The 16,772-nt window shown below is 40.3% G+C and overlaps 1 protein-coding gene across 5 annotated transcripts in view; it reads left to right on the top strand.

The window, feature by feature from the left end:
* PHLDB2 (pleckstrin homology like domain family B member 2) overlaps positions 1-16,772 on the top strand; it is a 128,147-nt gene that overhangs the window by 87,557 nt on the left and 23,818 nt on the right. For 4 of the 5 annotated variants that reach the window (XM_033005300.2, XM_033005298.2, XM_042788283.1 and 1 more), the window contains 4 exons: positions 9,856-9,984; positions 14,318-14,473; positions 15,228-15,338; positions 16,054-16,143. In XM_033005300.2, the coding sequence (XP_032861191.2) occupies positions 9,856-9,984; positions 14,318-14,473; positions 15,228-15,338; positions 16,054-16,143 (486 nt within the window). The remainder of the gene's footprint in view (positions 1-9,855; positions 9,985-14,317; positions 14,474-15,227; positions 15,339-16,053; positions 16,144-16,772) is intronic. The other variant, XM_033005299.2, reaches the window with a different exon arrangement.

The raw sequence follows: 16,772 nt of genomic DNA, 5'->3' as shown, positions 1-16,772 counted from the left end.
GGTGTATTTTATTTGCTGACTGACAATTTTGGGACTGTAGAACATTGTCTCCGTGATTAAGTCCAAGGAATCTATGAGTTCTCCTATACTTAACTGCTCTCAAATAAACAGCAAATATATCTAAGCATATATTTGCAAAATAGCATAGCACTATAATAAGATTTAAGTACAGAAACGGGAAGGGCCTGCAAGGTGAAGCTGTCCCCCTGCAGCCAAGGAATGCTGGTGCCCTCCGGCCGGCTCTGCTGGCCTCTCCAGGCAGGCAGGTCCCTTCTCCACGGGGGGTGTGCCACCCCCAATAGTACCTCAAGGTCAGGAAGTTTTTTCCAGGGCTTTCAGCCAGTAACGTTTCCTTTTTAAATTTCATCCTCTGCCTCATAATTTTAACCTGTCACTTGTGGAAATACTCTAGCTAGTCTCTCCCTCTCTTTTTTTAAGCTTTCCAGAAATATCTGGAAGTCTTCTGCATTATTCGCTTTTGCTTAGACAAGCTGCACATTTTTAGGTCTTTCACAGCTCCCATTTAATTCATGCCTTACAGCTTGCATTGTTTTATTCTGAGCTTTTTGTCTTCAATTTCTGCCTACCCTCTCATGAGCCCGAACGCTGTTTTGCAGCTGTACTCATCAAGCCTGTGTCTGAGGAGGAAAGTGGTGTTCCCACCTCTTCGCCCTGTGGAGTGACACCGCACAGCCAGTTTAAGCTTGAACTTTCGTGGACTTTCCTGCCTGCTCTTTTCCTTGTTCTTCTCTACCCCTCTGTGATCCTTCTGCTTTCGGTGTTACCTCTGGTCACGTTTTAAGTTGTCCATGGAACATGTCTCGCACTTGCTTTTTAGTGTAAAGATGAGTTTATAGTTGGCAACAGCAGAGAGGTAGGTGCGAGCAGGTACCCTCCAAAAGGATGCTGCTAGAAGTTTTGATTGGTAGGTGGTGACAAATAACATCTAGAAATTCAAGAGATCTTTTGCCTTTTTTATTTGTTCTCTAGCAGCCTCAAAGTTCACTGATACTAATGGAAATTATTCTAAAACCTATAGGTTTTTAAAATTTCCTTGCAATCAAATGATGGGACATGAGTGTGTAGCAGTCAGAAAATTAAAATGCCAGGTCTAGTTTAAATTTTCAGTTGAACTGAAACATGGAAAGCAGACTAGAAAAAGCACTTCTGTTATTTAGAAGGAAAGTTCACTCTAAACATTTTTTTCACTATTAAGCACAGCACTAGTCAGATAAGTTACAATATTTTAGTTGTCTTTTCTTATGTGTTCCTTTTTTGTTTGTTTATACAAACAAAAAAAACAGCTGTGAGTGCATGCTCTGGACTTAAGACATGGCTCAGTTAATACTGAAACCATCTTCCTAGAAATAAACTCTAGAAGAGCCCACAGGTTTTGTTTGGGAAGATGTCTGAAAGTGTTGCATGAAAGTGAAAGTTTAAAAAAGAAATGGGAGACAAGCTTCTGCAAACAGGCAAAATATGAAGTAACAGCTGAAGTGCTCTGGGGAAAGTAGCATCAGCCAGCAAAACAGATGGCACTGGTCATGTCAACAAATAAAAGTTCTGGCTGGCTTGAAACAACAGTATTTTTAAAAGCTTGATTTGTGTGTCTGTAAGTTTAAGATTGCAGCCCTGCAAATCTGATGCAAGATAGGCAACATCTTCACTCTGTAGTGGTACAGGATCAACACCCCCCTCCCATCCCACCAAACCGCCCCCTCTGCCTGCAAAGGGGTGCTCAGATGGAGGTGGTAGGTGGTCTTTTTTGCTGAAATAATTTGAAACTTGTGACTTCCTCAACAGGATTAAGACTCCAGTTTTGTCCAGTAGTTGTCACCCTGCTGATGGTACTTTTTATGTTGTTTCTTGAAAGAACAAGTGTCCCAGTGTCTACACAGTTGCCTGAATTGGTCTTGGTTTTGGTGGTGCTTCCTGGCAAGAAGCTGTCGGGTCCCATCACTCAGACAGTGGTTACATTTCTGTTGGGGTAAGGGGCTGATACCTGAAGATACTTCATGGTGTTGTCTTGAGGTGAGAGGGAGAGTTAATTTCACTCACAAAACGATGATGGGGTGTCAGTGCTGTACATGATGGCACTTGTCTCTGGAGCGACTTGAGCGTCTCCTGGAATTTGCCACTGATCTCAGCACCTGTTTGACAGGAAACCCCGGCCTGGTTGTGTTTCATCCTTACCCATGCACCTGTTCGAAAAACTTGTGAAATTCTTAAAAAGAGAGATCATAAACTACAATCTAATTATTGGGCTATGTTATGTACTTGAAATAGACTGTAGGTGGAAGCTCTTGTACTACTTTCTACTTGATTCTTTGATTTTTTAAATCTTTTTTTTTTTTTTTTTTAAATGCCCTGTGCACAATTCATTTAGATGAGGACACAAAATTTTGCCAGCTTTTGCACAGTTTTAACACCACAATTTCTAGCCCTTGCAAAGCAAGAGAATTGACTGGAACACATACTCAAAGGCAGGAGAGTTGAGTTCAGTTTCGGGCTGTGCCAGTGCTCTGTGCTGTGGTACAGTGTCGCTGTGTCCCAGCACCTTGCCTGTACATCAGGACCAGATTTTGCAGGTGGGTTTGTGTATTACGTGGTGCACTGCATTCTGATCTCATTCGAGTCCTGTGCTCAGCCCTACCTCAACACGTGGCAGGACTAATGATAAGGAAGAATGAATGAATCGGTGGGGAAGACCATGTAGCACATACCCTGTGGTGCATTGAAAGCATTTCCCTTGCTTTTTTGTGAGTATGCTACCACACACATTGTAAGGAATGAAGCAATTAGTGTTGATTTATTTAAGTTTTGGAAATAAGAGCTATGGGGGTTGCCATTTTGAAGAGAAGTTGACAGAGCCTTTCAGCACTGTTGCAGGACTCTGCATAGTTCTGGCTGTGGTGCGTCTCTGCCAGGTACAGGTGCTGACAGGACTCAGTTGTCCTGGCTGGGGTAGCTACTTCCAGAGTTGTTTGGCATGGCCCGTGCTTTCAGCTATGATGGAAATCCTGCTAGCGTATGGAGGAAGGTCTGGCTTTGCCTCCATGGCCATGCTTCTTGAGTACTGCTTGTAATTTTCTCATTCTTTCCTGTTTTGTTTTTTGTTTGTTTGTTTGTTTTTTTTTTTTTTTTTTTAATTTTTAAACTACCATGCACTACATACTTGGTTTTATCCACAGAAAAAGATGACTGACTACATATTCAAATAGCAGCATTTAAACTTTTAATTGCAAGTCGTAGTTATACAGGAACAGCCCTGGTAAGACACTAGTAGCACAATTTTACAGGTACAGCTTGAAGTTCTCCAGGAAAGAGCTTTGCTACAGATACTGACAGAGAGAGCCAAGTGGGGCAGAACACAGCAACAAATAAGCAGATGAACCAGTCTCCCTTTTCCCTGCCATCCAGGCCCGGCTCCCTGTAATTACTGTGGAAGTTGCTCATGTTACTGTACTGGAGGTGTACAATAATGATGCTATCGTTTCAAGTGAAATAGCACCTCAGGTCTGTGATGCTGTTTACAGTTGCGACTCCTTCCTAATGACCCTTCACTCACAAGATTTAGTTCAGGGTTGAGATTTGTCAGTAATGAAGCTGGAGAAAATTATATTTGTCCAATTGCATGTTACCCAGATTTGCAAAGTACTTTCATACAGTGCCTCCTTAGTCTGTGTAATTTTAAAACATGCAGTCTGGTATATGTGGAGAAAGATGCTTAATGATTCACCATGCCTGATATTCCCAAGTTAAAGCATGAGGTTGAAAGTAACAACATAGCCAGGGAAAGAAAGAATAGATCAGCGAGCATGAATAAACAGGAATAATTGAAAATGAGTAATGAATTCAGCAGAAGTGCTGTGGGAGGTAATCGTAGCTAAATGGGAGTTTTGGCAGAGAGTCTGAAAACAATTATTTATGCAGAAGTTCAGAGTGCATTTTGAGAGAGGGAGGTTGTTCCTTTTCTTCTGGAGGACCTTTGCCTTATGTCATGGTGGAAATATGTACTCTGGGACACTCTTATCAACCCGTGTTTCCTGTCCCTCTTCAAGAGCAGAAATCAGGAGCAGCTGGCAGAGGATAGCTCTTCTTTCTTTGGAATGCATTTAATTTTGTCTGCATGCTTTTGTGGATATATTTTTTAGTCATGAAGAGAATATTCCAGACATGCCAAAATGCTTGAAGCTTGGCTTCTTTTCTGAATTAGTACTGCAAAGACTTGCAAGAATTGAGTCAGGGAAGATCAGCTGTATGATGAGCCACCAGCAATCCAAGTTAAATATACTGGTGGTCTCCCCTCTGTCCCATCTCTTCTGGATTCAAAATTCCTGCTGTTGATTTTCATTCTGATGAATCTGACAAATTTACATCTCATAGCATAGCCTTTTAAATCTTTCCTGATTAGATTCCAGTTCAGCAAGATGGCAGCCAGTGTTTTAAGTGGATGAGTTATTGTGTCCATAACATTATTAACCTCCTTAAGACACCATACACAGGATTTAAAATTTTGAGGAATACTTGAATGCACTGGATATATCCACATAAGGATATTCTGTAGCGAAAACATAAATGAGGAAAAAGATGATTATAAAGACTCAAGGAGGAAAATCTGAATTCACAAGCTTTCTTTTAAAACAGTCATGACGGAAATCACAGAAGGGGTTGCACCACTAAGGGAAAACCTCTTAATATTATCTAGATGTTGAAGACTATAGAGAATTTTAATTTTCTCACTTGAAATTATTTTCTTCTGGTTTGGATAATTATCTCCTCTTCTTCTACAATCATGAAGGAACAGTGCTCTAGAATCAGGGGGTTTCTTTTGCTTCTCATCCGTTCACTAGGACAAACACATTGCATTGGTTGGAAAATAAGGTAAGAAATTACAAAAAACTTGAGTCGTGTTAGGTGCAAGTTAATGTGTGCAAATAGTGTGATTTTTTTTTTTTTTTTTTTTTTTTTTTTACTTCCAGCAGAGGGATTGCTTACTCTCATTTAAAATGCTTTTTAACATTAGCTTTATACATGGATGTGCAACAAAACCATTGAGACTTCTCATACAGTTGCCATCACTGGATACTATCTGCTATTATATAATAAATTAGTTACCACTCATACAGTAAAAGACAATTGTGAAATACCTTATTCTATCTTATTATGCCCCTTTTCATATGCCTGGCATACTTTTTTTTTTCCCCCTCTTAATGGCTTCTTTCATGAAACCCATAGGAATTTAGTGACAAACAACTAAATCATGACAAGTTTTATGCTTCTGTCCTGAAAGAGATCAAGGAATGCAGGAAAAAGTAGTCTGAATAAAACAGAAGAGGAGCATGTACACTTTGTTCATAGGAGTATCTGCTTAATTTTGACAGTATTTATTTTAATCAAAATTGCATGTGGTCGGATTTGTATTGGCCATAGCATTGGAAATGCTTTCAATTTGCAGGAGTGCTGGAGGAGTTGGTAGACCTCAGGTTTAACACTTTCCCCAAACATACCACTGGCCCTTTTCAGTGAGTAACCACGGAAGTGCAGATGAAATTTCCTATCCTACTTTCTGTTAGGGACTAGACTATTCTTACAAATTCACGGCAAGGGTTAGGCCAGTTTCATCGATGAGTTGTTAAAATCACGTTTTCTTGCTCTTCCACTTAATTTTCCAAAATGTTTTACTGAATGGACAGACGCTGTCACATTACACCACTTCATAGTAGAAAGGAATCACCTCTGCAGTCTGCCCTTTCTCCTCCAGTTCTAGGTTTTGCGTTAGATTGTTTTGGAGATGTTTTGATGTTCTTTTGGAGTGTAAAAGAATAAAATTTGGCTGGAGGTGAAAGCAAGGAGATGGAGAAGATTTTCAGATCAAAGAACTGCATGTGCTTCTCCTTGTTTCTCAAAAACCTGTGCGAGTTGTGAGACTAGCTGATTCCGTAGTGAGAGACAGGGTGTGCAGGTCAGAAGCTTGGTGTGGGTAATGAGATGTTGCTACCTTAAAACACGATGTTTTGCAGGTGAGTTGGACTGAGGAAGATCCTGGAGTATTTCAGACAGGAATATTTGAAGTATAAGAACCTGTTGGATGGAAGGGCATTTGTTTTTGTTTTTTTGGTTTTTTTTTTCCATCGTTTATGGCTTGTAGGTTTCGTTGCAGTTTCTCTTTCTGAAAATAACACATGCCTTGGGTTTTTTTTGTTGTTTTGTTATTTTTTTCATCTTGGGGGGAGGGGTGAGGGATGGAATGGATGTTGGAAGATTGCAGAGTGAGCCCAATTCACCTAGCCATACAATCCATTTCAGTGTGACTCGGTAAAAACGATAGATTTGTTGTTTTTCCAACTTTTATCTGGATTTTTGAGAAGCTTTCTCTGTTTCATCCATATTTATTCTGACTCATTTCTGCAGAGTCTAACAGTTTATGCAGGAAGGTTGATTCAGAAGGCACATATACATGCAGACACATGCTGCTCTACAATTTTAGCCTGCCTGCCTGCTGTAGCAGAATGTGATGAATGACAAATTGAAAAGCAAAACTTCCCTGCAGAAAGGGCGTGGGGATCTGCTAGGGCTTTAAGTAGCAGTAGTGATCAGGCATAGGGCATCCTTAACCACAGGAGACAACACTGAAGCAACTGGTCTCCCTCTTTCTGTTCTTCCCATTCTTCTAGGAGCTAGGATTGTTTTTAATATGGTCCTTTTATCTCCTCTGTGTCCTCATCATCTGTGAGATGTGTTGGATATATATATATATTTTTTTTTTCCCTCTTTCTTTGCCCTCAAATCAATTCTACTGGATCTAAAGGTTGATTTCCTTTTGTGACTCATGTTGATCACTTATGGTCTGTGTTCATACCACTTGGTGCTCTGCTGACATCCTACATCTCTGTTCTTGGGGGACAGTGTCACACATCAATTCTTTTTACTACTCTCCTTCACAATATTCAGATGTCCTCTAAAACTGATCCAAGCTGTGCCCCAGCATCATCAAAAACCAAGTCAGTCCTGCTCTGTATCCTGACTGACCCCAGGTTCATTTAACCTGTAGCTAGAAGCAAGTTGGGCAGTAGGCTAAACCCAGATGTTATGCTTTACTGAGCTGTACTTCTTTTCTCTGGAAAGAGGGTGTTAAGAATTCAGCCAGACTGCAGTTAATGCGACTCCAGAGTCCACGCTGGGGCTGGGAAGCGGTTGTCTGCAGAGAAATGTTTAACAAGTTCATGCGGTTAAATGAGGATGAGCAGCTGGAGCACGTGGGTTCTGCCCACAGCTCTGCTGCTGGCTGCTCTTGAGCAAACAGCTTGCAGAGTCAGCCACAGGCCTGCCTCAGCTGCATCTTGCATTTAGCTTGCAAGGTTATTAATCTTTTCCCTTCTAAAAGAACTTGCCTTGTTCCATTTATAAAGAGACTGTATGAAAAAAATTCTGATTATTCATTTATGAAATTACTTATTGTGAATTAAATGGACTTCCAATGCACAGCCAGAGATGTCAGCGAACTTAACTCCACAGCTGCAAAACATATAATGCCTCTCATTGCTGAAAGTGATATTTCCTGTTAAGACCACATTTTAAAGGGAGCCAGTTTGGTGGGATGTTAGCACTTCCTATGCTATAAATAGACCAGATGAGTATCACTTTCAATCTCAAAGGAATACATTTCTTATTTCTTGAGGGAAGTAACAGTATCTCTGGCAGGATTCTCAGGGAGGTTTATACTTGCTGATGATGTCTCCTCACAGTTGAGATTTGACTTGCTTGTTAATGAATGAGCATGTTTGTTGCAGCACACAGACATTTAGAGAGCTATTAATAGCTTCAGAGGCACAATACTAATGGCTAAGGTCAGAGAAGTCCTTGCTGCTTTGGATTGCTAGGTGGGCAGAAAAGGAAAGCGAGAAACAACGTGGCAGACAGTAGGTTGAATGTTAAATGGACAGCAAGGTTTGTGAGGAGGGGAACTACCAGTTTATTCATAGATTTCCTTCTGTGTTGGAAGTAAGGATGATTCAGCCAATGTGGTTCCTTGGGGACATACATCTGGAGGTGACCTCTCAAGAGTTGCATGCTTCTTGCTTATTGTGCAGCTTGCACGTGCCACGTCCTCCGTATTTCTGAGCCCTGTTGCTGCTGCTGTTGTAAGACAGAAGCTAGTACAATAAGTCCAGGTAATTGAGTATGCTGGCTCAGTTGCTCATTTTTACAAGCTTAAAAAAAAAAAAAAAAAAAAAATGTTTTGTGTTCAGCATTCTGTTTGTCTGTTTGTATGAGCCGAGAAGCTGGACATGTAAATGAAAATAACAGAGCTGGGAATTTGGTTGACTCTGGACTTGAAAGAGAATGCTTCCTGTTGTTGTTTTTAAATACTGGGAAAATTAAATCCCAGCCCCTGACCTCACTCAGATTTAGAGATAAAACCATAAAGAACACAGGCAGGTAATACATGCTTGTTACCATGCCTCCACTGTGCGTGTGGGTTCAAGAACCTTGTCATGAACAACAAAAAGAAGGTTTTGGGGAAAGACCATCCCACAGTTTGAAATGGCAAGTACTGTATGCTGAAAGAAGTTCCTTGACTATGCCATGTGCCATAAGGGTGATGCAGAGTGTCTGATCATTTAGCATCTCCTGAGCCACTCATTTGATACTAAAATTAAAGAATAGTTGGGACTAGAAAGAGGAGAAATGAGTAGATGCTGTGACAGAATTCAAGTGTTCTAGGAGCATCCAAAAGAAGAAGCTGAAATTTTGGGGCTGGTACTGTTAATTTTTGAGTATTAAAGAGAGTTAGAGACCATCTGAGGGGAGATGCATGACTACAGAACAAGAAGTAGGAAAAGGCAACTATACTTACTTGATTATTTATGCCTAGCGTATCAGGCGTGTTGTATTTTCCAGTTATTAATTGCTCAGTTGGAGAAAATGTATCTGCTATGTTGGCCAGTGTAGATGCAAGTAAAAGGCATAGAAAAAATTGCCTGCACTCTGACTGGTTCCCAAACTTTGGTCCACAGATAAATAATAGTCTACAAGGTAGCTTTAAGTGATCTGCAGCCAGTCTTTGGAGCAGTGCTGCACAGTAAATCATGTTGTATTTTATTACAAAGAGTTAAAGGTTAAAGGCTTTTGAGGTTGAGAAGCAGTGTACCAAACACGGCTACTCGAGTGGAAGGAGAGGAAAGCTAAAGTAGTTGGAGGAGACCAGAGAGGTTGAGCCGGCCCCTTTGATCCCCCAGAACAGGTTCCGCTTCCTGTATCCTGAAGCAAATTTGCTAAATCATTTGGTGTTTCTGCTGCAACAGGATTTCCTGGCCCAGAGTTATTTCTTTACAAAGCTCTGTCTCACTCTGTTTTTTCACTGCTTGCTAAATGCACTTATCTGTACAGAGGCACATAAGCATGTAATTCATTCTCCTGGGAAGCTCCATTTTCCCCTCACTGCCAGACAACAGTCATTTTCCATCCATTTTGCTTTCTAAAAGCTACTCTTTTCTCTCTCCTTCATCAGTTACCTCACTAACATGGCTACCATTTCCTCATATATATATATATATTTTTTTTTTTTTCATTAGGTGAGACATGTATTTGGGCAGTGGGCTTTAACAGCATCATTCAGGCACAGGTACAAAACGCAGTGATGAGGGGGAGAGTTAATCACCGCACTAAAATGATTCATGTTTTAGTTTTGATCATTTTGCATCCCACCATTGCATTTCAACTAACAAGAGGTTTCTGTCTTTGACCTACATGCTTCAACTGTTTGTTCAGGTTTTGCCACACACTGTCATAATCACTAACAACTACTTGGGTGTGAAGGTAATTGTGTTTATTTTCTGGTTCATGCTTCAGGAAAAATTAAAACTTGATGCTGAGAGGGAAAAACTAGAGAGGCTTCAGGAGCTTTACTCCGAGCAGAAGACGCAGCTTGATAATTGCCCTGAGTCCATGAGGGAACAATTACAGCAGCAGCTGAAGAGGGTCAGTAGCAAGTTTCAAGATTGCACTAACTTTTTTTTTTGTTGCTTTTTTTTTTTTTTTTTTTAAGAGTTAAGTGTAACGTATTCTGTTTCAATTATCCAGTGTCTGAACATATTTGCCACTTATAATTGTTAATAGTCACGAGAGTTATGTTTTTTTGTGGAATGCTTGTCATAGATAACGTGCATGATGGCAAACAAGCAGAGTGCAAATGGACGGGTTAGAGATCATTTTGTGTTGAACGGTTCTAAAGCTTTGGGCTACTTGCCTGTGATTGCACCTTAGGCCTACTGGGTGGCGTGGAAGTTGTGATGTTTAGATGGATGGTAGAACATCTCTCTTTACCTGTGTGAGCAAAGACAGGAATTGAACTTTGGTCAGTGGGATCAGCCATTTCAGCAGCACTTTCCTGCTGCTGCTGTTTGATCCTGTTGTGTACTCCTCCTTTGCATTGCTGTAAATGGCTGTCTCAGTGAAGCCATGGAGAACTTTGTTTTTCAGTATACAACTTAGCTGCTAGCCTACACCATGCTTTGAAAAATGCATTTTGAAGATTATACCACTTTCTAAAATAGCTTTATTTTTCCCTACATTTTCAACAGTTGCACACTGGTGTGATAACCTTTGTATAAAGTCTAATTGCAACTTATTTTTATTTTGTATTATTTGTAACAGAAAAACCTACAGTATTTTCAGTGAAGGTACAGTTATTTTCTGTGGAAAGATTTTACTATACGTTAATGTTGGGTAGGTTCTACAGAACATAAAGTTAGCTTTAGTGGGCAGGGGGGGAAATTTTCAAAGCATCAGTATGGCAAGCTCAAGAGGCCATCTCAAATTCAAACTTGATTTTTAATTTTTTTCTTTTTTTCTGGCTTGAGTGTTTATATCATGAATAAGGGCTGCAACAGCAGTGACCAAAAAGGGCTTTTCTGCTTTATATGGAATATTATTTGGATTTTGGTTTATTTGCAGAACTCTACTTTGTTTTTTCAAAGAGCAAAAAGTAAAAAAAGTCTGGCTTTGGAAATAAAAATGTTAAATTCTTCTGTTGTAACTGAGAGGTTTGCTATTTTTGAGACACTTAAAGATTTTTGGAGTTACTTCAAACAAACAAAAAAAGGCAGTATTATGTAATATCTCATACATACTAAAAGGAAAGGAAGTCTCTCCTGTGCAGTCATGTACTTGAACATATTAATTCATGAAAAGTTTCAGTCTTCTCGCTGCAGGATGGTAGTAAATCCTTTTTCACTATTGACCGCCAAGAGGCTTATAGAAATCTGGTTAATTTTTAAAAATTCTTTTGTTCCTTCCAACTTGGCTTAATAATGATTTTGGATTTGAAAGTGAGACAAAACTTGAAATGTGGGGGTGCAGTAAAATGTCCAGTTAGTCCTATTGCATATTACTTCAGGCCAATTGTAGTGAAAGTTAGCTGTGGCTGCTGTGGTTGAAGCAGTAGAAGTTATCACTGAATTAGTGTACACTAGCTCTCAAACAGATACCAAGTGTGAGAGCAGTTATGAAATTACAGTATTGTACCCCAGATTGAGAAAATATCTTCTTCCCCCAAAACAAGCCTGGTAACGGATTAAATACCTGAGCCTGCAGCAGGTTATGTTGTGCTACTTTACTGCCAACACGGAAGGTGTGAAGGTGATGAATTCCCTTATTGCTTGACCTCTGGGACTTCAGTAACTTCAGCAGCTTTGTAATTTGTGCCCAGGGAAGCTGGCAGCCAGTGTCACTGTGGCAGCGGGCTGCAGGGTGGGTCTGGGTCTGGGTCTGGGGTCGGGAGCGGGGAGCTGGCGCACTCTGCATGCTTCCCAGTGCCTGTACCAAATATACGCTCTCCCTGTTGGGCAGGAAGGACACTTCACTGGAGACTGGTGAAACACGAGGGCTTGTAGAAGGCTATGAGGAGGAAAAGCATCGATCTTCCTGATGGCTTACCTAAAGTTAATTAGCATGCTTCATCCTTCACTGTTAGTATGAAAGTACCAAAGCTTGTTTGTTCTCATGTGCCTGGGTTTATAGAGATACACGGCAATGGAGAGTGAGAATAGGTGCCCGGATTCCTGCAGAGATCTGAAAAGGCACTGTCTATTTCTAGGAAATACATTATTAATCAGATAAAATTCTCCTAATTTTTACAGATATGGGCTCATGAAGCTCCCTCCACATCCTGAAATAAGGGCCAGGTTCTCTCCCACTGAGTTTTCTCCAGTGCCACTACTGAAGTAACAGAGATACCAGAAAAATTTATGGTTTGGAAATCCAATATCATAATATTGTTAATAGATTCTAAGTTACAGTATTTTGATGTCAATCGTTTTAATACAAGGGAGGGAGTACACTTGCTGCTTGGTTCAGGAAGCCATTGCCTACAGCAAGAACTATTATCCTCCAACAAATCCAGCTCTGCCGGGTAGGATCCTTGCGGAGGTTATGGCGAGGACTCTGTGGGCACATCTCGGAGCCCGATCTCATGCCCCTGCCGCTGTGCCCCACTCCCGTGGGCTGCCCGGGCTCCCCATGGGCCTGCCTGGCTGGCGACTGCGCTGCAGTGTGCTTGCAGCCACTGGTAGAGCTAAGCTACTGCCTCTTACCCTTTGGGGGGGGTTTTAATTTGAAAATGGACTTGGTTTTGAATTAGGAACGTTTATTTTTTCCCTGATGGACACAGTGGTACAGAATGTGGTGCTATGGAACAAGAATTTCACATCTCGAAGAATGTAGCGTTTTGTGAGCTCAGCTGGCTACCAGTTGCCTTTCTAGCTATTGATTGCCTTCTCTGAAGTCAGTTCTTCTGCCTCAGTAGCAATTAATGTGGTGTGAAATAGGCTGAATTTGTTGACTTTCAAGGCCCAGGCAAAACCCATCTGTTTGTTTTGAACACTGAAGACAGCCAAGTGGTTTGGATGAAACATTTCTGTATTGTGGGTAACAACTGTCATTATTAAACAATAATATATTGTAATTTTAGCCCATGCCTTTTCTTTTGATCTTTTCACTATCTCCTACAAGTAAAAGGTACATCTTTGGAGAATAATGAGTATTTCATATAGTAACTTGGATTCTTCAGTTTCTGCTTCCTGTGTCTTTCTCTGGAAGCTGGTCTTGAGTGCCTTTATAGAGACCTGTCTGCTTATCTCAGTCAGTAGCCTTTGCCTTAGGTCGAAATAAGAAAAGGAGTAAGTTTGCATTTCTCTAAAATGAGAAATTACTTACAGGACGTAGATTTTCTTGCATAACAAGCTATGTACAATGTGCCTATTTTGAGAGCCTTAGCATTTAATAATACTGCGAATATTAAAAACACCCTTTTCTTTACAACTCTGGAGCCTGTAAATAGGAATTTGTGTTACGATTACACAGATGTTGCAGGAGAAAGATCAGAATTCAGTTCTTGTGCTGAAAAGTACCATAAGTTTTATCTCCTCGTCCCTAAGTGGAAGGCAGGTGTGTTCTTATTTCTTGGGTCTTTTCTGCAGCCTCATAAGTTTGATCTCGTCATCCCTAAGTGGAAGGCAGGTGTGTTCTTATTTCTTGGGTCTTTTCTGCAGCATTCAACCTCTTTTTCCTGACAAAACCTGGTGTTGGTCCAGGGCAATGCATAAAAGTGGGCGGATACCTTTTCTGAAGTAACACACCTACCATCGGGGTGGCTGTCTAGGGTCCTTAATTGTGTGTCTGCACAGAGGGCAACTGTCAGCTCCAATTCGGTGGTCCATGATCAGCCTCTGGCTGCGCAGCTTGCGTGGCTGGACATCACTGCTGAGGTGACCGCAGTGTGCCGACGGCACCCAGCCCCGCGCATCTTTCGTCTTATGTGACTGCACGTCTGTTAATAAAACTTGGGCTAGACCCGAAGAAATTTTAACTGCAGTTCAGACTCCTTCATTTGAGTGTGCGTTCCCGTAATTAGTTAATTCAGTGTGCGGTTCTCCGGTGTTACTGGGATGATAATTTCTGTCCTTTTTGGTTGGTAAGCAGGTGCTCTCCCAGTTTGGCATGTGACAAACTCACCAGAAGGGTTCAGGCTCTGCTGGTGTCGCAGGTAGGCTACAGCAGGGTGACCTGCCCAGCCGGGGCACGCTCGGTGCTTGGGAGGCTCCAGCTTGCTCTGAACACGGCAAAACAGCTCCCTCGCCACGCAGGCGCTTCGTCTCTCTCAGCGGGGGGACAGCAGGAAGGATGGAGAAAGCAACATCAAAATAATGATTGGCCTTAGTTGCTCTCTTATTATGACAGTAGGTTAATTTCTGTGTGTGTTTTTAAGTAACTCTACTCTGGTGTCAGTGAAAGCATGATTACTGTTTTTCTTAAGGATGCTGATCTTCTGGACATAGAAAGCAAACACTTTGAAGACTTGGAATTTCAGCAGCTTGAACATGAAAGCAGGTTAGATGAAGAGAAAGAAAATCTGACACAACAGCTTCTCCGTGAAGTAGCTGAATATCAGCGCAGCATTGTCAGTAGAAAGGTAAAAGCACTAACACGCCATTCATTTGTTCTTTGTTGTTGAGCATAAAGGAGATGAAATGGATCTATAACCTGCCCCTCTGTAAGAAATAGTGCAAAAGTTTCCTCTTTGAAAAGGCTTTTGAAGCAGAGCAAAGATGATGGCCCAGTAACATCCCACAAGAGATCAAATCATCATTTCTCCAACAGGAAATAAATCAATAAAATTCCATGCCCTGTTTGTATATTTGCATATGAAAACTAAAGCCTTTAATTTGGTACAAAAAGTACTAGAGCGTTTTTTTTTTTCTTCTTTAAGAAAGGAGATTTGTACACTCTGGACAAAATGGCAGTCATGCTCATGACTGATGTTGATGTTAAATTATTTTGTTAATAATAGAACACCATATTAAGAAAATAGCTTAATTTTAAAAATCAGTTGTAAAGGTCCTATCTCAGCCAACTAAATACCAATTTTCAGAGATCAGAAGTTGCATCTCTAAATCGGTTCTGTTCAGTATATGGATGCTAGTCAACATATTATCAAAGAATATGTGAAATTGTTCTTTTGTTTTGTCTCTTGAATAAATTGCCTCTTTACTGTCTAAATCTTATTTAATTATCTCCTTCAGAGCAGTGAGCTATCTTGTAAAAACTTATTTTTCTACTGCTTCACTCATAGAAATGAGTGAACTCTCATGAATAGGATCCTTGCTGCAAGATGTCTTGTGCTTTGAAAATAAATGTAAATTGTGATTATATTCTTTTTATATTAGGAAAAGATTTCTGCTCTCAAAAAACAAGCCAATCATATTGTCCAACAAGCACAAAGAGAACAAGATCATTTTGTAAAAGAGAAAAACAACTTAATAATGATGTTGCAAAGGGTATGTATTTATTGTCTTTCAAGTATTTTTAGCATGTAATAAAAGAGCATTTCATAACGCAGAAGCTAACAGGTAGGTAATAATGTGATAGGCATTGCTTGTATCCATTAACTTTTTTTAAAGAAAGAAATTTTTTGTAATTAACCAGCAGATTTCCTAAGAGAAAACACAAGTGGCATGTGATAATTAAGAAGGTTTTGGAGATGACCCCTTTCCAGAGGACTCAACCAGAGACGCCCACCTGGGTGCTGAAGCTAGAAGCCTGTGCACCCTGTGTGGTGGCTGGAACTGTGCACAAAGAGCTCAGATTTTTGGCTTGTAAGAGCCCATACTAGGCCACAAGATGAGTTACTTAACATCAGCTAACATCCGGTTAATAAGAAGCTGGCATAAACCCTTCACATCCATTTTATGTTTTGCTTTTAATCATGAGAGAACCACCTTTAGTTCATTAAGCAGAATCAGCATTTTCAAAATGCTGAAGGAAGACCTATCTGATTTGGCTGTGTTTATTAAATAAAATCTTTTACTAGCTTTTCGTTCTGTACTTCCATTTTTTGTTCAGTTCTGATGTAAATGGATGAAGTTGAACCTCTGCTCTGCGGTTTCTAGCCTTCTATCCCAGTGTGTTTCTTTACACAGTTAAGAAAATAGCTAGTGTTTATTTTCACTACACAGCTGTTGGTATTTAATATAAAATGTGTGTTTTTAACAGGAAAAAGAGAATCTCTGTAATCTGGAAAAGAAATATTCCACACTTTCCGGAGGAAAGGGATTTCCTGTCAGTCCCAATAGTCTAAAAGAGGTAAAGAGATTCGCTGCTTTTGACTTCACCATAAGTAACCTTTAATAACACTTCATAGAAAAGCCCTATAGTATTTAGTGAAGTCCTATTCGTACATTTTTTTTTTTTTGAGATGTGATGAAATTACTTTGTAAAGCTAGTCATGGAAGTCCAAATGCATAGGTGAGAAAAAATAGCTTCTCTTGATATTTTTCCAGATGTGACTGGTATTGCCTTAATCTCTTGCTCTGGAAAAATGATCGTTTTTATGTGCAGGGTGCGTGTGTGTCTGATTTTCTCAAAATAGACAATTAAACCTCATTGAAGTGAAAAAGAATTAGGTCCAGGAATAATGCCGTTCAAGCACGAGTTCAGTTTGGTCTTATTTTTGAACTGTGGATTTTATCATTGCCTCCCCGCCCTTTATTCTAAGTCTCTGCAGTAAAGCATAACAAGTGCACATTTTGACCTTTTTAAAAAGCATTGAAGACTTCAGGCTATTGTGGTAGTGAGATACCTATTGAGCTATTTAACTGTTTTGAATAGAGTAAAGGTGTCAAGTATTTTTTTCTGAAAAAAAACTGAGTTAGTTTGGGTAATGCATGATGAGACCCAGAGCTTACCTGCCACTGTCAAGACTTCATACCTTT

This window comes from Tyto alba, unplaced genomic scaffold, assembly GCF_018691265.1.
Source record: "Tyto alba isolate M040663 unplaced genomic scaffold, T.alba_DEE_v4.0 Super-Scaffold_14, whole genome shotgun sequence".
Lineage (NCBI taxonomy): Eukaryota > Metazoa > Chordata > Aves > Strigiformes > Tytonidae > Tyto > Tyto alba.
This window is presented reverse-complemented; position numbering and strand designations above follow the sequence as displayed.